The sequence below is a fragment of the Exophiala mesophila genome (assembly GCF_000836275.1).
Source record: "Exophiala mesophila strain CBS 40295 unplaced genomic scaffold supercont1.6, whole genome shotgun sequence".
Taxonomy (NCBI): Eukaryota; Fungi; Ascomycota; class Eurotiomycetes; order Chaetothyriales; family Herpotrichiellaceae; genus Exophiala; species Exophiala mesophila.
Window position 1 is genome coordinate 838,998 of NW_015622509.1, and position 23,848 is coordinate 862,845.

General features: G+C 49.9%; 10 protein-coding genes across 12 annotated transcripts; 6 read left to right on the top strand and 4 right to left on the bottom strand.

Annotated features, from left to right (window-relative positions):
• Positions 1–2,416: 2,416 nt before the first annotated feature.
• On the bottom strand, positions 2,417–3,224 carry PV10_08225 (uncharacterized protein). The gene has a single exon (XM_016373215.1). The coding sequence runs from the start codon at positions 3,089–3,091 to the stop codon at positions 2,582–2,584; it is 510 nt and encodes a 169-aa protein (XP_016220126.1). The 5' UTR covers positions 3,092–3,224; the 3' UTR covers positions 2,417–2,581.
• Positions 3,225–3,525: 301 nt separating this feature from the next.
• Positions 3,526–4,809, bottom strand: PV10_08226 (uncharacterized protein; the record flags this gene model as incomplete). The annotated part of the gene is made up of 1 exon (XM_016373216.1): positions 3,526–4,809. The coding sequence occupies one exon, from the start codon at positions 4,807–4,809 to the stop codon at positions 3,526–3,528; it is 1,284 nt and encodes a 427-aa protein (XP_016220127.1).
• A 256-nt stretch (positions 4,810–5,065) lies between these two features.
• Positions 5,066–7,598, bottom strand: PV10_08227 (uncharacterized protein). The gene is made up of 5 exons (XM_016373217.1): positions 7,221–7,598; positions 7,014–7,166; positions 6,858–6,964; positions 6,430–6,746; positions 5,066–6,328 (listed from the first exon to the last, which is right to left on the bottom strand). The coding sequence occupies exons 1-5, from the start codon at positions 7,260–7,262 to the stop codon at positions 6,138–6,140; spliced, it is 810 nt and encodes a 269-aa protein (XP_016220128.1). The 5' UTR covers positions 7,263–7,598; the 3' UTR covers positions 5,066–6,137.
• A 251-nt stretch (positions 7,599–7,849) lies between these two features.
• On the top strand, positions 7,850–9,792 carry PV10_08228. 3 transcript variants are annotated; one of them, XM_016373218.1, is made up of 5 exons: positions 7,850–7,961; positions 8,026–8,271; positions 8,332–8,436; positions 8,506–8,789; positions 8,866–9,792. In XM_016373218.1, exons 1-5 carry the CDS (start codon positions 7,922–7,924, stop codon positions 9,724–9,726), a joined length of 1,536 nt encoding a protein of 511 aa, XP_016220129.1. In that variant the 5' UTR covers positions 7,850–7,921; the 3' UTR covers positions 9,727–9,792. The 3 variants fall into 3 exon arrangements, with proteins under 3 accessions (XP_016220129.1, XP_016220131.1, XP_016220130.1); XM_016373220.1 differs by having other exon boundaries at positions 8,026–8,436; XM_016373219.1 differs by having other exon boundaries at positions 8,026–8,789.
• Positions 9,793–10,011: 219 nt separating this feature from the next.
• On the top strand, positions 10,012–11,768 carry PV10_08229 (uncharacterized protein). The gene is made up of 3 exons (XM_016373221.1): positions 10,012–10,764; positions 10,813–11,130; positions 11,191–11,768. The coding sequence occupies exons 1-3, from the start codon at positions 10,216–10,218 to the stop codon at positions 11,290–11,292; spliced, it is 969 nt and encodes a 322-aa protein (XP_016220132.1). The 5' UTR covers positions 10,012–10,215; the 3' UTR covers positions 11,293–11,768.
• On the bottom strand, positions 11,682–13,055 carry PV10_08230 (uncharacterized protein). Its single transcript, XM_016373222.1, has one exon. It carries the CDS (start codon positions 12,988–12,990, stop codon positions 11,992–11,994), a length of 999 nt encoding a protein of 332 aa, XP_016220133.1. The 5' UTR covers positions 12,991–13,055; the 3' UTR covers positions 11,682–11,991.
• Positions 13,056–14,214: 1,159 nt separating this feature from the next.
• On the top strand, positions 14,215–18,140 carry PV10_08231 (uncharacterized protein; the record flags this gene model as incomplete). The annotated part of the gene is made up of 7 exons (XM_016373223.1): positions 14,215–14,502; positions 14,552–14,926; positions 15,040–15,563; positions 15,611–16,521; positions 16,580–17,635; positions 17,690–17,824; positions 17,873–18,140. 7 exons carry the CDS (start codon positions 14,215–14,217, stop codon positions 17,962–17,964), a joined length of 3,381 nt encoding a protein of 1,126 aa, XP_016220134.1. The 3' UTR covers positions 17,965–18,140.
• Positions 18,141–18,576: 436 nt separating this feature from the next.
• On the top strand, positions 18,577–20,583 carry PV10_08232 (uncharacterized protein; the record flags this gene model as incomplete). The annotated part of the gene is made up of 3 exons (XM_016373224.1): positions 18,577–18,800; positions 18,868–19,496; positions 19,553–20,583. 3 exons carry the CDS (start codon positions 18,577–18,579, stop codon positions 20,581–20,583), a joined length of 1,884 nt encoding a protein of 627 aa, XP_016220135.1.
• Positions 20,584–20,957: 374 nt separating this feature from the next.
• PV10_08233 (anthranilate phosphoribosyltransferase) lies at positions 20,958–22,408 on the top strand. The gene has a single exon (XM_016373225.1). It carries the CDS (start codon positions 21,055–21,057, stop codon positions 22,324–22,326), a length of 1,272 nt encoding a protein of 423 aa, XP_016220136.1. The 5' UTR covers positions 20,958–21,054; the 3' UTR covers positions 22,327–22,408.
• Positions 22,409–23,353: 945 nt separating this feature from the next.
• PV10_08234 (uncharacterized protein) lies at positions 23,354–23,818 on the top strand (the record flags this gene model as incomplete). The annotated part of the gene is made up of 1 exon (XM_016373226.1): positions 23,354–23,818. The coding sequence occupies one exon, from the start codon at positions 23,354–23,356 to the stop codon at positions 23,816–23,818; it is 465 nt and encodes a 154-aa protein (XP_016220137.1).
• Positions 23,819–23,848: the final 30 nt, after the last annotated feature.

Here is a 23,848-nt window from a genome sequence, read left to right on the forward strand (position 1 = left end):
CATGTATGTGGGAAATGCATATATGTTTACGGTGGATCATAGAACATTAGAGCGAACATCAGTAACCTCACAATTCAGAATTTCAGAGCAGACCACTACATGACCTCAGGTCCTCAGCGACCGCCGCGCCATGGGAATTGAATCGACACTCTACTATCAGCATCTGCTCTTATTGACCAGATATAGCGCACATAGCGTCCATCATTGGTTTTAGAGCTATCCAGCTATCACGGTGCAAGCAAGCGCTGTCAGCGCTGTCCGCTCGAAAGTGCTGATGATGATATGAATTCCTCTATGGAGGACTAGACTAGGTGGCGAGGCACTTGAGAGTCAAAATAGGTTGATTGTGGCCTCATCACTTGACTGCGAGGCTTGGCGCCTGAACTAACTAAACAAATAAACAACAATGCGTGAAGACCGAACCGTGACACCAGCTTTATATCGTCGCGTTCTACACGTGGGGGCCCTGGGGGGTAGGAATACCTTGGATTCATTTTCAGGAATATAGGTCTAGCGTCCTCTCGTGTATCAGCGAGGTCGTAGAACTTATTCGTACTACCTACTTCTTGCCATTCTTCTTCATGTCTCTACCGAGAGATATTCCTCACCCACTATTTCATGCTCCCAAGTCTTTACTCTACAATCCTATACCGCTAACTCTTCAGTCGTGTCAACCTACTTCATATTCGCGCTTTTAGCATGGAGCCTTCCGAATTGCTCCCTCCGAACACGCTGACGGACCCAGAACGAGCGGCCGTGTACCAGGTTAGTCTTCCAGTGATACCACCACTCCTCGCCTACTCACTACTATAGTCACTCCAAATTATCAGCTCTCTATTCCTAGATTGCTCCTACGATACCGCGCCACAGTTTATACAAGCCATCCAACTCTTAAGTCGAGTAGCCGTTCACCAGGTATCTCACGACACATCCACGTCAGGTAGGGGCACCGCCGCACCACTAGAAGGCGGTCATCCACCCCTATCTCGCCAATGTTCGATCCTGCACGACTACACGGAGTCGGCCCAACTTCAGACTGACGACCGTGACAATTCGTCCTCTACCCCCTCACAGGATCACGAGGAATTGCCTATTGGTGTTTTCCCACACACTCGTCCCCACGACAGTGATGTAGACGAGATCGATCAACAACAGGATAACGACCAGGAGGACTACGAAGACACCTATATCAGCGAGGATATTCAACCTAGCGAGGACGAGGAGGCCGGTCAAGATATACCCGCTGGCACTACTATTCATCCTCCAAGACATACCGTCGATTCTAGCGACCAGTCCACCATTCCGTGTATAGAGGCTCGGCTCCACAAGCAATTACTTCCACTCTCCCCCACGGTCGGAGAACGGCATGTCGCCAAACTCCGCTCTGAATTCTATCGCGGTCTCAAGAACCTCCATGTCGTAGGAATGAAGAGCAACAGTCGGGCCATACTTAATTTCAAGGATACCGATATTGTGGAGATCACGAACTTCTTCTTCGATGACCTGATTGGACCTAGGGCCTCGAGACACCTATACTCCCTTATCCAGATATATGCAATTGCTAACGGCGAGGCCCCGGATGTACGAAGCGCTATAAGGGCCCGTGACGCGGCTAACGACCCATCAACCCCTGAGATTTTCCGCCGCTTTTTCAGTGCGTACTCTCAAGCCGCCGGTTAGAGGCGTAGTCCCAACGAGCTCCTAGAGCATATTCGCCAGGTGAAAGATGATCTTGCTTTCCTTGACGAGTACAACAAACTCAAGGCACGGGCCGAGAAGAAAGACTCGACGCTCATCACTTTCCTAGACGACTACAAGATCGAGACTAAGGTAGGCTGGAGCATCGTCACACGACTCTTGAAATACGTCACGGACAAGATCGGCATGTCTAGCTCTCAACTTTCGAATTTCATACAGTCCATTCAAGCCATTGAACATCTAATTAACCAGTTTGGCCGCGGCGTTATCATCCTCCTCCCTCCCGGGCACGGAAAGCGGTATAATATATCCCCCTTTATCTCTCGCTCTATATATTCAAAGCTAATCAACTTAATAGGCTCTATCGATGGGGTAATCAACGCATGGTCAAGGTCTACCCGATCTTCGACGAAATCGCCCCTTCGTTCCGCGACCTTTGCAGTTTCCTCGAGTCTCATGTGTTAGACCCTATATTATCACGTCGTGCTCTACCTATTACGAACTTGACAGTTACCGATACACAATCAATTGACGAGTGTATTCGGCAGGCCATTCCCTGCAGTTGTCAGGATAGGGAGATAGAGGAGTTGGCGTAGCGAGGTAACTACAATATGCTTAGCCAGCAACATTAGCTTAATGATTACGCGCACTAATTACCCGTCTCTGTCCACGACCGTATCAACTGTCTAGGAGAGACACCATGGTCAAGACTATTTGAATTTGCATTCGGTAGAGAAAAGACTATTTTCTTGCTAGCAATACAGCGATAAGCTCGCGATCAATCTTCGGGCTGAAACATGGCCAGATTTTCCCTTGTTGCCCGTCGTTGCCTCCTCACATCGATCTCGTGGCCTCAGACACACACCACCCTCAAGACCTCGTCTCAGATGCTAGAGCTCAAGCGTTGGGCGCTTTGCCAGAGCAAGTAGAAGCAACAAAAGTTGCTTGACCACCAAGCTGTACTCCTAACATATGACCACTTGTACTTGGTGATGTAGATGTAAGCCAAGCCGTAAGCGACCCGGGAGACCGAGTAGATCGTGCAGGCCCGATTGATTGAAGAGTTGGGCACTTTGGCGACGGTTGCAAACAAGATACTCGCAACAAAAACTGTATAATGCTCCATCGAGTTGGCGTGCGCGGCTTCGTTGCGTTTGACCATGTTGAGTTGCTCACGCGTGATTTTGCCATCCTGCACTGCCTTTTCACCAAAGCGTGCGACATCCTCGCGTGGGTTGACGTTGTGATCGAGCTTGTATTTCTGCTTCAACGTCCGTGCTGAAAGCGCCATGTACGCGAGGACAAAGTTGAAGATGGCATGGTGTGCCGCGTAATTGCCAACCAAGGGATTGGCAGTGGAAGTGAGTCCAAGAGCTCCTGCGAGTGTGGCCATGATGGGCAATGCGTTCAAGTTGCTTCACTTGATGAGATGCTGAATTTTGCTGTAGATGCTCACGATGATCTGATTGACGCGTAGTGGTGAAATGGATAATTGAAGTCGTTTCTTGAAGTCCAGCTGCCCCCTGTTGTTTTCCCAATAGCCTTTAAAGTGACGTATTCCGTATTTCGTGTATCCGAGGTCGAGTCCCTGAAAAGCTCGGACCCACTTCTACCAGATGGACCCAGTGGCATTCCAGGCATCATCATCACCATCACGGAGAAAAATGTGAAGAAATACCGATCATTTGGTCTCCATACTACATGGAACCATGTCGTTGGTCTTTATTATACTTTTTCTTTCAATTTAAAGCCCATTTTTATTGAGAAGACAGATAAAGTGGGCCCTAAGATACTAGGTAATATTGATGTCCAAGGTACATTTCATGCTCATTGCAGCGTCTTGTGTAGCCACGCAAACACGAACCTGTTCAGCTCTTGAAGCGCCCCAGCTTGACAATGGTAGCCGGCTTCACCATCGAAGAGATGAAACGTAGCCACTTCACCGAGGGCCTCAGCCAATAACTCCGACTGGCCTGCGAAAAACTGTTCAAACTCGGCATCCACAGTCAAGACTGGCATTTGAATTTGATTCACCACACCTTCCATGTCAAATGCTCTGGCTTTTTGGAAAAACTCAAACCCAGACCGGGTATTGAAGGCCCATAGGCCGTGTTCGATACCCCATCTAAGACCTGAAGGAAGATTGGGCTGTGTCAGTAAGGCGGAAATTCCCTCGTCAAAGGCTTCTTGGGCTCCCGTGTCTAGTAGCGCCCTTGCGTCGGGCGGCAATTGACCTGCAAAGGAATCGAAAACATTAAATATTCCCCCATTGAGGACGACAGCAGCCGCGCGTGGCTCAAAAGCGGCAGCTCGTGCGGCAAGGTAGCCACCCAGCGAATGGCCGTACAGTACAAGACGATCACTGTCGACCACATCCCTTTTTTCCGAGAGCACATAGTCGACGACTGGGTTCACTGCGGCTTCCCAATTGTGGATGAAGCCGATATTCTGCTCTCGACGCACCGTAGGCTGACCGGGACCTTCATACGTAATAGCATTCCATCCACGAGCCAACGCCGGGACGACAATCGTGTGGTACATATCTTCTTGGGCACCGTCGTAGCCATTGCAGAGAACCATGGTCGGACGAGGTATGACTTCGTCAGATGGAGCGTACCAGAAGTTCTCCGCAGCAGGAATCTGAACACGGTGTGCTGGATGTGTCAAGGACGAAAGACCTTTGTCAAAGGCGCTTCTCTGCTCCTTCCAAAGAAGGTCTATCAGCGGGTTTTCCCAGTCTCCGTGTATGTAGAAGTCGGCACGGCGGAAATAATTCGCCGCCGAGAACCAGGTGTCTCTCACGTTGACAGGATCGTAAGCATTCTCGGGATCTTCTGCCTGGAGCTTTGTGCTATTCCCAAGGTCATAGAAGACTTCGCTGAAGCTGTCGAAATCTCCAGGTTTGATCCTTTTGGCAGCACTCAATAAGGTATTGACATCTGCGCCACCGTAAATGGCATTTCCAAAGGGTAACAGCAGTTCGTAATGGAAAGACTCATCCTCGCTGAGAAGAAGAATAGGATGGTCGTCTGGCTGCGCTGTCTGAGATATCGCGGTTTGAAAGAGCCAAGGGAGAGCCGCTCCAATCGCAAATGCTGACGAAGTTCTCATGATGTCGATGTATTGCTGGTGAATTGACGCAGATGTTTTGATACGTTATGTCCTCTGAAGGGCAGGGAACAAAGGCTTAAATAGTTTCAAAAGCACCATCAAGTCTTCGGAAATTCCCAATCCCTTCGTTTTGGCATACGTCCGTAGAGAGCTTACAGCCTGCTCTGAGGACAAATTGCGTCAGTAGAAATGTTGGAGCCTACCGAATACAATGATTCAGACAGTAAGAACCCATCCGATAGACATGTTACAAAAATGGGTCGTTGATGTTGACTTTCGATACCATCTTGTGGGCCGGAACAAGAATGCTCAATCCCAGAGAATTTTCAAGTAACGCCAGTGGCCTTAGGGTAGCCAATCCTATCATTTTAAGATACGTGCGTAAACAAAATTCCAGGCTCCCGAGTACAAAAGTACTGAAGGTGAGGAGCCCTCCCATAGTTAGCAGATCAAGGAGATCAGCCTTGGGTGCCGCTCTGAGTAATGCCAAGTATACCCCGATCCACTAGAACCCAGGTTGGACGAGAATACGGAACCTCATACCTACCTTGGACTGGGTATAGTATACAAAGTATGGTACATGGTAGTCGTGGAACTCTAGGTAGGATGTTGTCATGACCAGGGATCATAACGACAGTAACAACTAACTTCACACGAATTGTGTAAAGACATCGTTGTAAGTACTGACAAAGGACCATGACAATGAGCAACCACATATATGTCGTAGAAGAGTGCGGAGACAAATACTCGTACGAGTATGCGGATGACATAGGAGGCTAGTTAGAGTGCTGGTGCTCCACTTGGCCCCTCGGGCTCCGACATAGGTGAGATACACACTTACGAGTACGGATGAGGCCTCCCGTGGCTGCGGCGAGCCTCCTTGAAAGTAAGTGACTTGCGAGCTGTGAATGGGTACATGGTGGCGTCATTCTCCCCCCTAACAGTGATTGTGTTGCGAGCAGTTCTTCCCGAACCTTGGCTCCTTAAGCACCATCGAATCATCACCAACTCATGCAGCAAACAATATAGTGGGTATAAGGAAGATCGCGGGCCTTGAACAGATGAAGGAGTACTGTCAGTTACGACCCAGGCCATTAATGACCAAGTACTCGACAGTGTTTCTAACCATCGCTGGCCAAGGCAAGGTCGAGAAAGTCGACTCTTTACGGTGACCTTGCAAAGGAACGTGAATTTCGTGCTTGTGGAAGTAGTCGTCCCCCCAAATCGTGACCTGACACTACCTAAAAGATTCTATACTCATGGATGCCTTTGATTGGCATTTTCTTCCACAACCTCGAGAAATGTGGCCACCTCTGTCATGGAGACAATCAGAGCCACTTGTCGGTACCCGTATGAGAGACAAACGATCCGCCGTCTCCATTGGCCACGCTTGCCTTTTCATAAATCGAGATGACAGCTTTGACGGAATCTTCTGGCCTCGCTTGGCCAGCAAAGTTTGGTGCATATGCCTTGAATTTCTGAAAAACAGTCCCAGCCTTCTGCTGCTGGTGTTCAGTCACTGGAGAATGTTGTCAGCAAGCGTCCTGAAAATTGTCATGTGTTGCGAGCAGTTCATGCTAAAGGTCTGATCACACAGAGCAAGGCTTTGGGTGGACTTACAGTTATCGAAATTACCAGTGTCCACCATTCCAGGGCAGATACTCATGAATAGCACACCATCTTTGGCATATTCGGCGCTGAATTTCGCCACAGCAGTATTGACGCCAGACTTGCTGATACTGTAGGGACCACCACCTTCAAGCTCGTACTTGGCCGTGAGCGAGTTATCGGCCATTCCTGATGAGATAACGATGACCTTCTTCTTCTTGCCCTTAAGGATGAGCGGCATAAACAAGTTGATGAGGTGAACATTTCCGATAACGTTTGTCTTTATCGAGGTCAGAAGGTCATTCTCGAGGGCGACTGGATCCTTGGCCCTAATGACATCGCAAGGGAATATTGTCAGCAGATGAACCTCGAGCTCTAACGAGAACAACAGGCTGGTGACCCTGCGGACGCCCACAATCAACTAACAAGGCGGTACTCACAAGGTTCCAAAGCCATCAAAACCGGAATAGTGAGAGATGAACGCGGCATTGCCGATGAGATAGTCGAGGGATCCGCCTGTGATCTTGGTAGTCTCTTCGGCTGCGTCCTACGAGGATAAAAGTCAGCACAGTCTCGAGAACGTGGGATCTTACTACCTTCAATGACTGGTAGTCTTCCAAGTTTCCCTTTAGGATGTGGATGTTGTTTCTCTTCAGCTCAGCAACCTTGGCCTTTGTCGAGGCTGGATCCCGTACCAGCCCGATCACCGTGTTTGCTGGGTCGCTAGAGAGCTGGCGTAGGAATTCAAACTAAGTACCCTGTTAGTGGAATGTTGACCCAATTACTTCAGGCGTCGAGCTTACTCCAATGCCTCGGGACACTCCCGTCACGACGTATGACGACATGTTGAGCTGTATTTAGGTCGCGTACCTGGGTTGAATAAAGATAACTTGGCAAGAGAGGTCAATGTTTCTATTGGATTTTGCTTTGGCAGTACAGTGAATTCTCTTTCAGTGATGTCTCCCGTTGCTTCTTTTATATACAACAAACCCAGGAATAAGGCCCCAGTCATGAAGAGAGTTTGCCTGATTTCCAATCGTCACGGACGAATCTGTCCGGTAGATTCGTCGGCTCTCTCTTCGAAACGCACAACCCCAGCCATGTGGACATTTTGTGATTGAGATTGCGGGACCTCGTAGGTACACGACGAGGGTTCTGTTCAGGTCGCAGGCGTGTATGGTCACAAGCCACGTGGAGATCAGATACAACTTAATGGATCTCTTCACTACTCACGCAAATTCTTTCCTTCTGACCTTTTCGGAATTAGCGCAGATCCACTTTTTATTCTTCGATATTGGGTCGGGTGATTGTTGAACAATCTGATAGGCCGGTTGGCGCCCCGAGCGCGGTGTCTTTGTCAGCCTCGAGGCAAATATCGTGGTCATTGCTCCACACTGGACTCGGGAGAGGAGGATTCTGGAGTACCGCTTCACCCATTCTTGGATCATATCCAGTGTTTCGTTACACCCATCACACCGACATTGCGTAGTTATACAACCATAACATGGTCTCGGCCGCGCAGGGGCGCTGCTGGACATGCAAAGGTACGTGTGAACGCTGCTGCCTAGCGGAACGAGGCCACACTACTAACCGAGAGACGATATGCAGATCGGAAAGTGTCCTGCGACCGCACCGTGCCAGCATGTCTCAAATGCTCGACAACAGGCCGGCAGTGCGGGGGCTATGGTCTTCGACTGACGTGGCCACGTCGTGGAGATCAGAAGCGTGCCCTCAAAAGCATTTCCTGTACTCTTTCCTGGAGCAAGTCAACACCGTATCAGACCTTTCATCTGATTAATGCATCATCTTGGGACCTTGCACTCCATTACGTCTCTTTGGATAACGTCAGCCACTGTGGGTCCGGCGCAACACCGAGCGACTTCTCCGGCTAGATTTGCTGATACCATTACACAGTCAGACAGCCTCCAGAATCACATCAGCCTATACTAATTGCATGCCCACTCAAGTCTTTGATAGCACCAAATGTGGCCGCAAATGACCAAAACTTGCTGGAATATTGTGAGTGGCTCCAACTGAATACCAGCACTACTCGGATGGTGGCTGACTGGGTTGATTATGACAATCCAGTTCAACGTGATGGTATCCATGCGGTTCCAATGTTTGACCTCGATCGAGATCGATTCTGCCAAACGTTGATGCGCATCGCCTTTTCTAACGACTCGTTGGCGTCGAAAGCGGTACTTCAGTCGATCCTCGCTCTCTCATCTCTGTACAGGGATGGACTTCAGCCACTTGCAGTCCAATTGAAAGATGCAGCGCTCCAGGCTTTGATGGTCTCTGTCAATGCGGGCGTTCACGGAGTGGATGCAATCGGGCATGTTGTCGCCGGCATCCTCAGTTGTTGCTTCGAGGTAAGATTCAGAGGAGTCAGACTCTACTTGATCCTCGTGTTTGAACAAACTTTGGGACTGATGAATTGGCTTGCAGATGCAACTGAAAAGCAACGGAGAGATATGGAATTCCCAGTGGGTAGGGCACATTGTCGGTGTGAAAGAATTAATAAGAGACATCAAAAAGCCATGTCATCATCCGCCAGGAAGCGACAATTCCATCATCCTGAATTGGGTTTATTACTTCGATGTGGCGACTCGGTTTTCTCTTCGACATTGGCGCACAGTTCTCGGGTGTCAAAGTTTCCCCGAGCTCGTCTTCGATCCCGCAGCAAATACATCCTGTCGACTACAGACCGCGCTCGTTCGTGCCTCGTTTTCAACTCCAGTTCCACAGCTCTCTGAGCATGCGCCGCCGGTTTTGGCACTGCTCGGTGAGATTTGCGGTACAATACTATATCCATGGGACTCGCAGTACCATTCAATTGAGTATCAAGACTACTTGGGGAAGTTGGAGACCAGACTTGAGACTCTAGAGCTTTCGGATTCTCGAGTTGGCAATGAAAGCGAAGATGACATTAAAATCACAGATTTGTTTCGCTTAGCCGGCCTGATCTACCTGGAACGAACATCTAAAAGCTTCTCTGGACAATCTCCTAAAGTTGAGGGGTGGGTCAACAAGGCATTCGCGATCATTGCTAGCATTGAACGGTGCCGCCAACCTTTGCCCATTTTTATTATTGGCTGCGAAGCTCGTAGTGATGAACGCAGACAGGAAGTTCTAAGGCTCGTTTCAAAGACGCAAACAGATCCTCGGGTGAGGAACATGCATGAGTTGGGAGACCTACTGCAGTCATTCTGGGTACAAGATGATCTCGACGTTGAATCCGAGGTCGAGTACGTCCGAAAGGTCAGCCTGGTGGTGAGCACCTGCGCAGCTGTGCCTATTTTCGTCTAGTTCTCGAGATAAATGAGGAAATATAAGAACATGTCGCCTAGGTTTGAGAGACAAGGCATGAGAGACATCTTGCTCTATATAATGTTTCGTCGATGCGGGTGTAAGGACTCGAACCTCCTTTTTTGACCACGTGACTTTCGCTTGATGAAGCAATGTGTCATGTCATGGGCGAGGAAGGAGCGAGGGCGAGCTAGGTGCGAATGACAGGTGTGGCTGCCTAAACTAATAAACTGGTAGAGGGGAGTTGACTTAGAGTTTCCCAAGCGTCCCATAGTTGGAAGGAGCGTCCATGTACTCCCCAGCCACCAACAGCGCAACTGCAGTACAAGCAACCAACTGCCCCCTCGGCCCACCACGACCCCAAAGTTCACTATCGTGCTGCTTGTCCTCAAGAAAGCCGCAATTCAATCACATTGTTTCCCTGCAACACATCCTCATCCCTTGCATCCTTGGATTCCACATCGTCCACTTCGATTCCTTCGGGTCGCCATGACGGCCACCACCTCCTTCTCTCGGGCCTTGTCCCGACAGCTCCTCCCTGGCGGTCCCCGACCCTTCACGCGACCTCACTCCACCCTCCTACGCGTCTCCTGCAACTGCACATCCGAAAGCGCGCGTTCATTCTCGCTCAGGCACCGTGCAAACCTCTCTGCTGTCTTTGGACACGCAAGAACATACGCAACTGCAGTCCAGAAGAAAGCACCGGCCAAACCAAAGACCCGCGCAGCTGCTGCGAAGAAACGGACCTCCACCAAAGCCACAGCAAAGAAGACTGTGGCAAAGAAACCCAAGAAAAAGGTCGTGAAAAAGGTCAAGCCAAAAGTCAAGAAAGTGGCTCCTGAAGTTGCTCTACGCCGCAAAGAACGACTTGCCAACTCTGAGCTGCGTGCGGCCGCCCTCCTCACTCGACCTAAACAATTGCCCTCTACAGCCTACCTGGTGTTGGTCTCCCAGATCTCTACCAAAGGCTCTCAACTCCAACAAATCATTCAATCGGCCTCAGAGAAATACAAGACACTTTCACCAGAGGAGCGCGAGGTATGCTCATCCCACGTTGCATATTTGCATGACTGACCAATGCGACAGAGTCTCAATCATACGGCGAATGCCAACAAGGCCAAGAACGAAATCGAGTACAAGAAATGGGTTGAAAGTCATGATCCACTGACCATCAAGAAGGCCAACAATGCTCGTAACAAGCTCCGCAAGCAAGCCAAGGCCGCGGGAAAAGCCAAGGTCTATTCGCATATTCAGGATGATAGACTGGTCAAGCCCCCCACGAACGCCTATAACTTCTTCTTCCAGGAACGTGTGGCTTCCGGCGATCTAAAGGGACTCAGTCTCGCCGAGGGTGGCATCTTAGTAGGGAAAGAATGGAAGGCTTTGTCTGCAGACGAAAAAGAGGTTGGTGCCCACACTTTATTCTGATTCGACACAGTGATGTGACTAACTCATTCGCAACAGCGTTACAAGGGTCTTGAAAGTGCCGATAAGGACCGATACATTGAGGAGCACAAGTCCGTGTACGGCATTGACGCGCCGTTTTTGACAGCATCAAAAGCCTGAGCGTTTGGCCGGCAACAAGATCTCTCTCCAGGTGTTGACAGGATTTCTGACTGACGACGCGCACACGCCGCAACACATGGTCAGATCCTAATCTCGTCTACCCACACCAAATCCAGTCGGCTGTTGTACGATAGAATCTTAAGAGAAGGATCGTGGAGAACAATGTTGGTCGGTACTGTAGGACAAATTCGGAATTGGGATTGCAACGCAAAGGGCAGGATGCCATATCTGAGCCAACTACAGCTCATGGTCTACGCTCAGGGTCGAGGTGGATATTCATGGCGGTTTCGCAAGGCATAGAGCTCCACTTCTGGTTCTTCTCCATGTGATTATACCACGAACGCAAGGATGGCAAGAAGCCAGGTTGTGAAATAGGGGTGGACAGATGAGTCAAAATCATGATTCTCAACATGCAAATAAGTACATGATCAAAGGTCGATCAACAAGAAAGCAAATTTCAAGCTGTGGTATATTCATTTCTACTGTACATTGTGTAGAAGCCGAAAAGACCAAGCCAGTTTGCCTTTTCTCTTCTTCAACCGCACCATGAGTTCGGCATAAGCCGTCGTACATATGTGGCTTGTTTATGCTGCCCGGTGTCGGCCATTCTCAATTATGATCAAATCTGTAGATGGAATCTTTCCATCCATTGGATCCATCCTGCCAAAGCTCTGGACGACAGTGTTAACCCTAATGCACTTATTTGGTCTCCTCAGAAGATTTGGCAGTTGGATTGGCCTCCTCTTCCATCTGGGTCCTCCGGCTCTCCATTGTGAACCACAGACTGCGGCTAGCGCTTTCCAATGTATTAGTGACACTGGCACTGAAGCCCTGTAGCATCGCCACCAGCTGGGCGCGGAGCCCGTCAATCCCTCCATCAATGCTTCCAACCCACCGGGTGCCTTCCATGTCAAAGACTTGACCGTCGATGCGAGCTCCAAGAAGCATCAGCTTTTTCAATCCATCTTGCACCGGAGGGTCATACAGAGAAGGCCTCAGACGGCGGGGAGGGGCGGGAAAATGAGGCGCTTTGGGACTTAGGATGGAGAAGGCGGTCTTGATGTGCTGTGGTGACACTGTGGGAAAGGTCAGGATCGCGATAGATCCCGTGAGGAGGGGAGTTAAAGGATGTTCGTTCTTGTGTTCCTGAATGGCACGGTATGCCGAGGTGGACAGGGCGTGGGTGAGTGCTGGGTCATCCTTTTCCGACCTTATACCATTTGGGCTCTCCACTGGGGAGAGGGATGCGTCGCCTGGTTTATAATATTCCGTGATTCGTAGAGCAGGTTCAAACATGCTCGGATTGATGACCTGAAGCTTAATGTACTGGCCGATCAAGCTCGAGGGATCTGCGCCTTCAGCAAGGAGCTGTTGGTCGAGTATAGAGAGGGCAGACGACAGTTCTCGTCGGATCCCTGTCCATTCTGTAGCTTTTAGAGAATTGTGTTGGAAGAGGATGATGAGTGGTGTCGTTTGCAGGAGGGAGACGTAGGATCGGATCAGCTGCGACTTTCGGTATTTGGGATCTCGATGGGATGGAGGTTGTGAGGGAGCGTATCGAGAAAGAGGAGCGGACGAGCTTTGTGAGTGGGAAGCTACCGCGGTGGCATACCCACAGCTTCTGCAGGTGTATGGTTTCAAAGCAAGCTGAGCATCAAAGACGTGAGAGAGGGGCCGGAGCCGAAGCCTGGGTGGCATGGTGCTATGTGTCCCAGGTGTGAATATCGGCGACAGCGAAGATGGCGGTTTTATTTGGATTTTGGTTTCGCGTGTATCTCGATCCTCTTGAACCAGAGAAATTTCGAAGAACAAAGGGACGGGTGGAGCACGTGATTCCGGGCCCGTGACTAGCGCCTTCCTCCTTTGCACAAATACGGAGTATTTACACGCGTGCCTTCCTTACCATTGCTTGTCATTTAAGCAGAACGCGCTAGTCTACTATTAGACTAGAGCCATTTCCATATCAGACCGAGTAACAAGGCACGAGGCTCGGTACATCAACGCCCATCTGCACGACTTTCTACGGAGTATGCTATCCTTGCACTCGCGTACTCCGTACAGAAGAAACAAGCAGATGTCCAATAGAGGCTGGAGTCAACAGCATCCCCTGATCATGGGGGCAAGCGCCCTCTACTCCGTATTTTCCGCACTACCCGCCCTATGCAGTGCTGGGTATGGCTCATCAGCTCATCAGACAATCCCTACGGTTTGTTATGCTGACTTTGCTGACTGAGCAGACTTGTTGTTCCCAGTGCAGATGGTATCCACTCCCGCAACTCATACATGCACATCAGACGCCGGATTCCTCCTGTAAGAGGAATGCGGTTCCAGGAGATGTTGGCACTGTACAAATTCGACCTGATGTCTACCACACTCGCCACTGATCATGCCGAGCTCCGGTTCTGACAGAAATGGTCACGGCTCAATCAAGATAGAATCGGATCGGTTATTCCCTTTTCCATGGACTGGAGTCTATTTACAAACATAGTGCACTTTGCAATTGACCCGCTGCCACCATGTCTGATGTTACGAGTGCCTAAGTCCGCGTCTAGCGAAACTAGTCGCGAAATCAACTCTTACTCAGCACAAGTCCTGATGAGTGTGAGATCCACCACTGCAGCAGACCGACAGAGCTGAATCCATAGAGACTCCCTCCGTCAGCCTTAAGCTTCCCCCAGATATTGGATTACTGTCCGCGAATTCAACATTGAAGCTTGATTCATCGACTTACTGACTTCCCACCTTGTCGCACACTCCCCATTTCCAATCCACTGCGACCTTCATATGTTGCTCATGTCTCTACCATTTCTGAGTTTAGTGGATCCAGAGTTCGCCTAGGACACATTTCTTGCGCTGGTCCACATGTCCTAGGTTCCGTCCAAAAAGAAAAGGGCTCGGTACCTCACTTTGAAAATGCCAAAAATGCGCATTCGCATCCGCGAACAGTTATGCCTCCTCATCACTGTGACTACCTTGCTGGCATTGACCGTCTTGGCCGTATCAACATGGGTCCAGACAGCCCGCTTCATGAGGCGAGTCAGATCGGAAACGCTCTGTGTGACCGCCAGTCTCAAGGCCACTCAGCTCGCAGAAGAGCTTGACATGCTGAAAGACTTGGTACAGTCCGTGTCAACCCGTGATACACTGCAAGAGTATGTTCATCAATACAGCAAGGGAAATCATTCAGAGCAAGTCTTGAAAAGTATTCAAGTAAAGTCGCCTTCCGAGAACAATCAAACATCTGCTAATGCTTCTCGAGGTTGACCTGGAACACGCCCTATCAGGAGGGGCTGACCGATCAATCTTCCTCCAGGCTGCAGTCTTCCCCCCCGTTGCCGATTCTCGCGACCAACAGTATTCGATCGTGAATGTGACTGGAATGGAAATTCCGAGTACAGTCGATCTGCCTCGCTGCCACGAAAATGGGACAAGCTTGTGTCTAAGCGATGACGGCTTCGTCTACCCGCCTGAACTCTATCCAAACTTCACCTACAGCGACGAGATGTCCAATGTGACCCATGTGTATTACGATGACAAGCCTTTGTTCCACGACTCGACTTTAGTGCTAGGACCTCTAGTTCTCGACACAAACACCTCGCTGGTCTCAATGACGGTCGCAATTAATAGTAAGAGGGTCCCTTTCCCTGCCACAGCAGGGTGCTTGGTTGTCTATTCTAATCATCTCCAGACAACACAAGTCGAAGGTGTGTTCTATAGGCGTCTATGCATTCTCAACAAGTTTAACAGCTTACTTTCCCTAGTGACATCCTCGGCTGGCTGACGATCGTGCTTGATGCTGAAATCCTTTATGATATCACCACTTCCCGAGTTGGTCTGGGAGACACTGGTGAGGTTGTCGTCATTGGAGCTACGCCACCAACCAACAAATTCGCGGAACAGATTGATGGTCGCTCGGAATCGTTGAATGAAGATGTTCCCGTCCACTTTGTCTTTCCTCCCTCTCCAGATCGTCACCCGACCCGGGCCAACGACACTCAGCTGCCCTTTTTAATGAAGGATTATCCCGCAGTGCTTGCTGCGTGGTCGGAAGATAATGAAGAACTCAACAACGCCGGTGCTATCATGGCCAGTCGTAATGAAGAGAACTTCCGAGTCTCGGTGGGTTATGCTCAAGTTACTTCGCCTATGGTCGACTGGGTTTTGGTCTTTGCTCAAAGCCGGGGTGAAGTCTATGCGCCAATCAACAGCCTGAGGAATACAGTTCTGGCGTGCATCCTTGGCTTGGGAGGCGGCATAATTGTGATATGTTTGTAAGTGGAATTGATATTCATCCCAAATCCTGCTGACAAGATGATAGCCCTATTGCCCATTACGCGGTGAAACCGATCCATGCCCTGAAACACGCCACCCAAAACTCGGTCATGACGTATGAAGCATATGTGCCATCCGAAAAGTCCTCCGATACCGATACTGAACACACTGTTATCGACGGAGCAGCTGCAACAACAGAAAAGGGCCACGTGCCTCGAGTCCGTCAGCGCTCGGAAAAGAGACAGGCCCGTTCCCGCGCAGTTAGACGATTTCAAATCCCAGAGAGGGTACCGGAACACCGCCATATAATATTTGATGAGCTGACGGACCTTACTGCCACGTTCAATGAGATGTCGGAGGAGCTCGCGCTTCAATATGCCAAACTCGAAGAACGAGTAAGAAGTAGGACTGCAGAGCTTGAACAGAGTCGCAACGCCGCCGAGACTGCTAACCAAAGCAAGACCCTGTTCATAGCCAATGTGTCTCACGAATTGCGAACTCCGTTGAATGGCATCATCGGCATGTGTGCTGTAGCGATGCAGGAAGAGGATATCGTGAGAATTCGGGGGTCGTTGAAAATCATCTACAAATCATCTGATCTTCTGCTTCATCTTCTGAATGACTTGTTGACATTCAGTAGCAGCTCCTACGGCCGGAAACTGGCGATTGAGGAAGGCACTTTCCGTCTTGTCGATATTGGGACGCAGCTGGTGTCGATTTTCGAAAAGCAGGCGAATGACGCGAATATCAGTCTCAGGGTGGTCTTCATTGGCGCACAACGAGACAATGAACTGGATTTGGATGCTGTCCAGGACACTATTGTTGCACGGGGAGACACAATTGGCAATCTAGCTAGGATCAAAACAAGCATGCTTGCGAAAGGACCTGGGGACACTGGAGCCCTGCGCGAAATTGGTCTTCGAGGCGACAAGAATCGTATTCTACAGATTCTAATGAGTGAGTGTCCATTTGCTTGGTGCGAAAATGAATATGCTGCTGACATTACGCGTTCCAGATCTGGTAAGCAATGCGCTCAAGTTTACGCCTTCTGGGGGGTCTATTGAAGTGAGAATCAAGTACCGGCAGCTCATAGAGTCAGCCGCAATGCCCGAGGTCATCTACTCGAATCGAGGATCGCCAGCGACTACGCTGACCAATCCCTCGAGCTCCAAGGCCCCTACTGAAATGGAGCCGTTAGTTTCGTCTATGCAAGGACTCATGTTTGACTTTGTTGTGGAAGATACTGGGCCAGGCATTCCAGAGCGCTTGCAGCAGGAGATATTCAAGCCTTTCGTCCAAGGCGATGTGGCCTTGAGCAAGAAACACGGTGGCACAGGACTGGGCCTGGCGATTTGCTCACAACTTGCAGAGCTCATGGGCGGGACGATCGTTCTTAAAAGCACGGTCGATATTGGGAGCACGTTCACCCTTTCTCTTCCTCTACGTTATACCAAGGAGCATGTCCCGTCGGTATCTGGCTCACTTGCTCGACCTCACTCGAACAAAGCTGCCAGTCTGGTGAACAGCGTCCAGTTTGAGACGTTCAGCGCACGATCTCGAATGTTTCGAGAGATGCGTTCCGCACGTTCCACTCGTGCCTCGTACTATTCTCAGGACAAAGAGTCACAATTGGATGCTCCACGGTTGGTGGGATTCTCTCAGCCTTATCTTGTTGACGGCGATCAAGGAATGGAGCCTGCTGATCTCACGACAAGTCCAACTCTACATAACCATCGACATAATTCGGATCCTGAAACATCAAGGCTGGAACCTATCCAGTCCGTCGCTTCCCCCCTCCAAACACCGTTTTCTGAGATTTCAAACACACAAAAGGAAAAGCAAATTCAACCAAAAGATTCCGGTCCCTCCACGGCTCAAAGGCCTCCCGATCTGCTGAATCTCAGAATTCTGGTGGCCGAGGACAATAGTGTGAATCAGCAGGTCATCCTGCGGCTCCTTGCTCTTGAAAAGGTAGGCGATGTCACGTTGGCAGAGAATGGCGAGGAAGCTGTGGAAAAGGTGCAGCAGTCCCTCGAAGCCGGTGCACGGTTTTCATTGATCTTCATGGACAGTAAGTTTTTCTTGACGACTGCTTATGCCATAGGATGCTTATCCAGTCTACCAGTCCAAATGCCTAAGATGGACGGCATCGAAGCTACCAAACAGATACGAGGAATCGGCTGTGACGTACCGATTGTGGCATTGACGGCGTTTGACCACGAAACAAATCGGAACGCGTGTCACGCTGCGGGAATGAATGGTCAGTCTACCAAGCTTCGTTTGAGTACTAAAATTAAGCTTGCATTAGGTTTTCTTCCCAAGCCGATCAAAAGGACTGCTTTAAAGAAAGTTCTTGAGCAGTACAAGCCTGTCAACGAGAACGAAGCAAACGAAATTTGAGACACATCCTAGTTGCATTATTCAGAATGAGGATTGCATTGATTTCCACGAAAACATGTCATATACTCGGAGATTTGGAGTCATTGTTATGTGGGGAGAGTGGCGGATTTCTGGCATATTCCTCTCACTGTATCTTGCATGTCCAGGCACAAAATTTGGCTACTGTCTACCAAAATGAATGCTGTGTATCTTTGCAGATCTTCAAAAATCCAAATAACATCACAACTGCTGCTTCAGTAGACCTTGGTTGTCGTTGCGAGCACGTAAAGTACATAGGGAGATGGGAATCCATTCTAGGGATCGCCAGCTGGTTGAAATTATCCAAGATACAACCAGATGATTCGTTGTATATGATTTGGGTCCAGGACATGGAGAATATGAGATATTCTACGATGTATCACATTCTATATGCATTGCTCTCTGGAAGTGACAGTCAGCCGCCTACGCCACATATGACGCCACAATAACTAATGACGTTGATTGGCCCGCAAGGAACCGCATTCCTCTTCCATCTCAGATACGATCTTAAGTCTGGACCGTCAATCATAAGTTGTGATCATCAGTCATCATTTTTTGACCATCTACTAGCACAGCAATGGTCTCACCTGGACGATGGAGCCCGCATCTGAAGCTGCAAGGGCTCTGCGAGAGTCCTTTGGCGACCGCAAACCCATCGACATAAGTCGAAAGATCACCGCCTGTGTCGCATGCCGCAAACAAAAGGTCAAATGCTTTATGGGCAATGATGGAAGTCCGCCTTGTACACGCTGTAAGAAGCGAGGTATATCATGCACCGTCAATCGCAGTCTACAAATGCTACTTGAGAACGATGTCTCGTGAGTGCACTCCAATTTCTCTCCCCTTGGCACACATGTTTGCATTAGCCAGACTCACAGGTCGCAGGTGGAAATCCACAGTGGAGAAAAAGCTCCAGGCTTTGGAAGACTCGGTCGGCAAATTGAACCAGCTGGCCGCAGTTGGGGGGGAGCATTCTCGACTTCTTACTTCTCTAGACACCGCATCAACTCAGCTCAATGCACTGGCTCCAACCACCGATCAGGCTCCTCCACAGCGGTCAGAACAGGCTTGGGAAGTTGTCATGGACTTGAATCAAGGCCCTGGAGTCGTTCCAGCGTCAGTGGTTTCCGAAGTTCCCGCTGCTAGAGGAGACGCAATCGCACCGAATCAGCGACAGTCCGTCGACCTCATCGATCAAGGTGTAATCTCTCTGACGGATGCGCAAGAGTTCTTTGACTTGTACTACCGTCGGCTAGACCATTTCCTGTACAGGATACTGGCAGAGCATGACTCCCTAGCAAGTGTACGGAAGAGTTCGTCTTTATTGACTGCGGCTGTGTGTACAGTCGGCGCACTTCACCAATCATCTTCACAGTATCAGCCATGCTATCAACATTTTGTCCAGCTCGCATCGTCCCAGATGTTCTCCAAGAAGAACAATCACGACGACGTGCGAGCACTCTGCATTGGTGCTTTCTGGTTGAGTGATATTTCGTGGAGTCTACTTGGTCAAGGTATGTGAGGCTTGTTGTTTTAGGTCGTGAGGATCATAAGATGACCCCAGGAACAGCTGCTCGACTTGCAGGTGAATTGAATCTTCACCGGTGTATACCCAAAGCTCCGCATACCAAGAAAGCCTGCTTTCTCCGAACTCGACTGTATTATCTGGTCTACATCTGCGACCACCATCTCTCGATAGTTTACGGACGGCCGCCCCTGACACGAGATTTTGGCGCCATCACGCCGCCCAGCGAGTTTCTGAAGTCGAGCTTCGCGACAGAAGACGACACCCGGCTGATCAGTCAGGTGGAAATATGGATCATCAATACACGGGTATTCGACCAGTTCAGTCTCGACCCTTCAGCACATTTGTCCGATCGACTGATTCCACAGCTTCGGCGTCTGGGAATCGCCCTCGACACTTGGAGGGCTGACTGGTACGAAAAGTTCCAAGCGAACCTTCATGTGGGTAACTATCCCCGCAAGGGAGTCGATCTGCATTACCACTTTGCCAAGTTGTTCCTCTGCTCGCACGTGTTCCGAAGACCTTCGGGTCCACTCGAAGGGTCGACGATGCTGGAACCTGAATTGATCGAGTTCTCCAATACGGCAATCAGTTCAGCGACATCAATCGTACAGGCCATCATTAAAGACGAGGAGATTCAGTCATATTTGCACGGCCTGCCTGCATATTTCGACACCATGATTGCCTTTGCATTTGTGTTTCTCTTGAAACTCACCATCAAATATCCTGGAAACATATGGATCGATAAGGCGGGGATCCTGGACATGTTGGACCAGGCCGTAAGCATCCTGGAAAGCTTGACGACCAAGATGCACCCTCGACATCTTCTGACTAGCATTGTCAGCAGTATGAGAAAGCTCCTGGATCGGTCGATGCAGAGCACCGATGAAGAGGGCAATGCTGTCGCGTTGAACTCGATGTTGGTAGGTGGCGGTGGAGGTGGAGGTGGAGCAGGAGTCGATGCATCGTTTGCGGAGAATGAATGGTTCAGCCCAACCGATGCCATGTTTTTGGAACAGTACGACTTTGCAGATTTCAATTTTGACATTGATTTCGATGCGACCCCGAATGCTTGATCGGGGGATGCGAGAGGAAATAGGGTGTGTCTCCTAAGCATGGACTCTTTGCAGATCATAGAGTTACCTGGTCTATTTGTGATCACTCTTTGTATATGCCAAGGCATCATCTCATGTAAATATTATGTGACAACGTCAACTATTCGACCTCATGAAGATCAGATGGGCGTGGGTAAAGAGAAGTATTTGATAGGACGAATGGAACAAAGTCGATTGATCACGTGATATCACATGCAAAAACCTTCGCACGAAGATCCGCAGGAACAAAAATACACGTGTCACGTGATAACCCACGTGACACACCCAATAGTATTCGTAGTATTCGCAGTCAACCCCCTCCACTCCCTCCCCACGTTCGCCGCAGTTAATTGAGTCATTGTTCGGCGCAGTCTCTAAACACAACGATCACAGCTCTCTTTGCACCATCTATAAGAGAGGGACATTTCTGGGTTTGGTCTTACAGTCGCCAGGATGTCCGAACCACCGGTGCGACAAGTCACCATCACTCCGCTGCTGAAGAAGCTGTCGGCGCCTCCTCCAATGGACAATAGTGTCAAGGCGGAGGACATTGCACTGGCATTCTCGCGGACGTTTGAGAACCAACTGAGCGGGACACAGACGGCAGCTCTACTGACGCTACTCCACTCGACCGGCCGAGACAGACACCCGGACGTGATTGCAAAGTGCGCGGAGAGTATGCGAAACGCTGCAGTGCAGGTCGACGCCCAGGCGTTGAAGGATGTGGTTAAGAGGAGGAAACGAGGGTTGGGTTCTTACAGAGGAGGTCTATGTGACATTGTGGGAACCGGTGGTGATCTTCATTCTACCTTCAACATCTCGACTACTTCGTCTATTATCGCTTCTCCTATCCTCCTCATGGCTAAACATGGTAATCGAGCTCAGACGTCCATGTCTGGTTCGGCCGACGTGCTCAACGCCATTCTTCCCAAGCCGCCCAGGATCGAGGCCCTCAGCGCAGAACTCCTCCCTCAAGCCTACGAACACACCAACTACACCTTCCTCTTCGCCCCCAATTTCCACCCTGGTATGAAATACGCCGCAACCGTCAGAAGAGAGCTGGGTCTCCGCACAATCTTCAACTTGATGGGTCCTCTGGCAAATCCCGTCGAGGATCAAATCGAGGCTCGTGTCGTGGGAGTCGCATACCAAGAACTCGGCCCTGTCTTTGCTCAGGCGCTGGCTCTGTCAGGGGCAAGAAAAGCAATGGTGGTCTGTGGTCAGGAAGATCTCGACGAGATCAGCTGTGCTGGCAAGACGAATTGTTGGCTGCTGAGAGAGTTGCCCAATCCCAAATACAAGGGCGACCACAATAAGGAGGAAGACGACGACACCAGTGACGACGAAGCCGAACCCAGATATATTGCCAAGGTCGAGACATTCGCTGTTGGACCAGAGGATTTTGGACTTCCTTCACATCCACTGTCAGAAGTCGGCGGCGGCAAACTACCGCGACAGAACGCCGCTGTGCTCATGTCCATGCTTCGCAACGAGCGAAGCCCCGACGACCCCATTCTGCATTTCGTCCTCATGAACATTGCCGCCTTGTTGGTCGTGAGCGGTGCCTGTGATGCAGACACGTGTGAGAGCGGCGAGGTCATCAAAGAGACGGGTCCGGGTGGGCTGAGATGGAAGGAGGGTGTCAAGAAGGCTCGTTGGTGCATCGAGAGTGGAAGAGCTCTGGAAGAATTTGAAAAGTTCATAGAATTCACCAACAGACTCTAGGCAAGGTCTGAAAAAAGTTTTTTGATCCATCTGAACCCTTTGATTCAACACGAGACCACCGTGTGAATGCATAAAACAGTGCCTGTCCAAAAACGCCGTCGCTGTGAGGTTCGAGTTTCATTCAGCTCTTCCGCCCGCCGCGTGTCGTCCGCACCTAATCCCCAAGGTGTTCAAAGACTGCGGTCAAGTCAAGTCATTTCGTTGGCTCTTATCTCGCCTCAAATTGTACCATTCTGTAATGATCACAGTCAGTCGCCATCGTTTTTGTCATGTGCGCAAAGTCGCTGCGGACGTACCTCTTGGTTCTCTCTTTGTACAAGACTCGGTGGCCGCACATGCTACATCTGATGGCGTCGCCTTTTCCCAGGCTGACTTTGGCCGCACACTCTCCACAGACATATTGCACAGTCACGCCACCAGAGCTATCGCCTGCAGCAAAGCCCGATGCGAAACCCTGGAAGCCGCCGCCTGCCCCGCTACCACCGCCAGAGGGAAGTTGGTATGTTTCTCGTTGGCTAGACATTTCGAGAGTGCGGGAGAAGTAGGATCGATTGAGGACGAGGAAAGAGAGATTTCGAGATTCTAAAGAGAGAAGATTGATGCGACAAGATGCCGCAACCCTGGTGGATGATATGATGAATGTTGGATTGGATTTGAAAGAATGCCTGGAAGATTCGGCGTAGAAATTATGGGCGGATGGTTTTCTTTCGGGAGAAGGTTGTTCCGTTCCGGTCAAAAGTCACAGCCACATACATGTGGGAAGGAACGCTCCTTCCTTTGACCTGTCTTGTCCGTGCATGTCAGTCACTCCTGCCTTAAATGTTACACAATATCAACTCTGATATTTCTACATCTCTTCATGAAATCCAGACGCTCGTGTGATACTCTCGAGATCATGATTCGTACTTGGTTTACAGGTTTTGCGGCCTTGTATCTCTACTGCATGCATGCATTTGTCCCCTGTTGACAGCTTTTTCAGCGTCTGGCTTTATCTTATTCTTTCTTACATCAACAAAATCGCTCCACCATGCTTGCTACTCGAGCGCAAAGCTCTCGAGCTACAACTCCGTCCGGACCGAGGACAAAACCCTGGTCCTGTACAGTCTGTCATGAATTAGACAGAAGTAAGATCATTTATTGGAAGGCTGGCCCCTCGAGGCACAAGATGTTCAAACGTTACTATCAATATAGTGATTATCATAGCCTCCCGATTCCCTTGAGAGACCTCAAGTTCTCTGCCAGTCGCGACTGCCCCTTTTGCGTCGTGGTCTTTGACATCTTTCGCTGGCTTGCCCGCACAAAGGCTCAGGGGTTGAATGCAACTTACCAAGCCAAGGTAGAAATCTGCATTCCCTTTGACGCCAAATACCCTCTGGTCTTGACTTTTTCCTGGTTACCAGCTCCTGCTGCTCCAATACCTCGCCAGTATGATTTTCAGCTCGCCGTACCCAGTCAATGTCAGTCGATTTCGCTCATGTATAAACCCTGCTGAATACCCTGCTTTTTCTAGGTCATCGCTTAC

Bases quoted from the DNA above. Each gene is read 5' to 3' on its own strand.
- PV10_08230 (XM_016373222.1), bottom strand. From the start codon at position 12,990: ATGCCACCCAGGCTTCGGCTCCGGCCCCTCTCTCACGTCTTTGATGCT.
- PV10_08227 (XM_016373217.1), bottom strand. From the start codon at position 7,262: ATGTCGTCATACGTCGTGACGGGAGTGTCCCGAGGCATTGGA. The intron at 7,167-7,220 runs GTAAGCTCGACG...CAGGGTACTTAG, and splicing joins GAGTGTCCCGAGGCATTGGA to TTTGAATTCCTACGCCAGCT. The intron at 6,965-7,013 runs GTAGTAAGATCC...TTATCCTCGTAG, and splicing joins AAGACTACCAGTCATTGAAG to GACGCAGCCGAAGAGACTAC.
- PV10_08225 (XM_016373215.1), bottom strand. From the start codon at position 3,091: ATGGCCACACTCGCAGGAGCTCTTGGACTCACTTCCACTGCCAATCCC.
- PV10_08228 (XM_016373218.1), top strand. From the start codon at position 7,922: ATGGTCTCGGCCGCGCAGGGGCGCTGCTGGACATGCAAAG. The intron at 7,962-8,025 runs GTACGTGTGAAC...GACGATATGCAG, and splicing joins GCGCTGCTGGACATGCAAAG to ATCGGAAAGTGTCCTGCGAC. The intron at 8,437-8,505 runs GTGAGTGGCTCC...ATGACAATCCAG, and splicing joins CCAAAACTTGCTGGAATATT to TTCAACGTGATGGTATCCAT.
- PV10_08229 (XM_016373221.1), top strand. From the start codon at position 10,216: ATGACGGCCACCACCTCCTTCTCTCGGGCCTTGTCCCGACAGCTCCTC. The intron at 10,765-10,812 runs GTATGCTCATCC...CCAATGCGACAG, and splicing joins TTTCACCAGAGGAGCGCGAG to AGTCTCAATCATACGGCGAA. The intron at 11,131-11,190 runs GTTGGTGCCCAC...CATTCGCAACAG, and splicing joins TGTCTGCAGACGAAAAAGAG to CGTTACAAGGGTCTTGAAAG.
- PV10_08233 (XM_016373225.1), top strand. From the start codon at position 21,055: ATGTCCGAACCACCGGTGCGACAAGTCACCATCACTCCGCTGCTGAAG.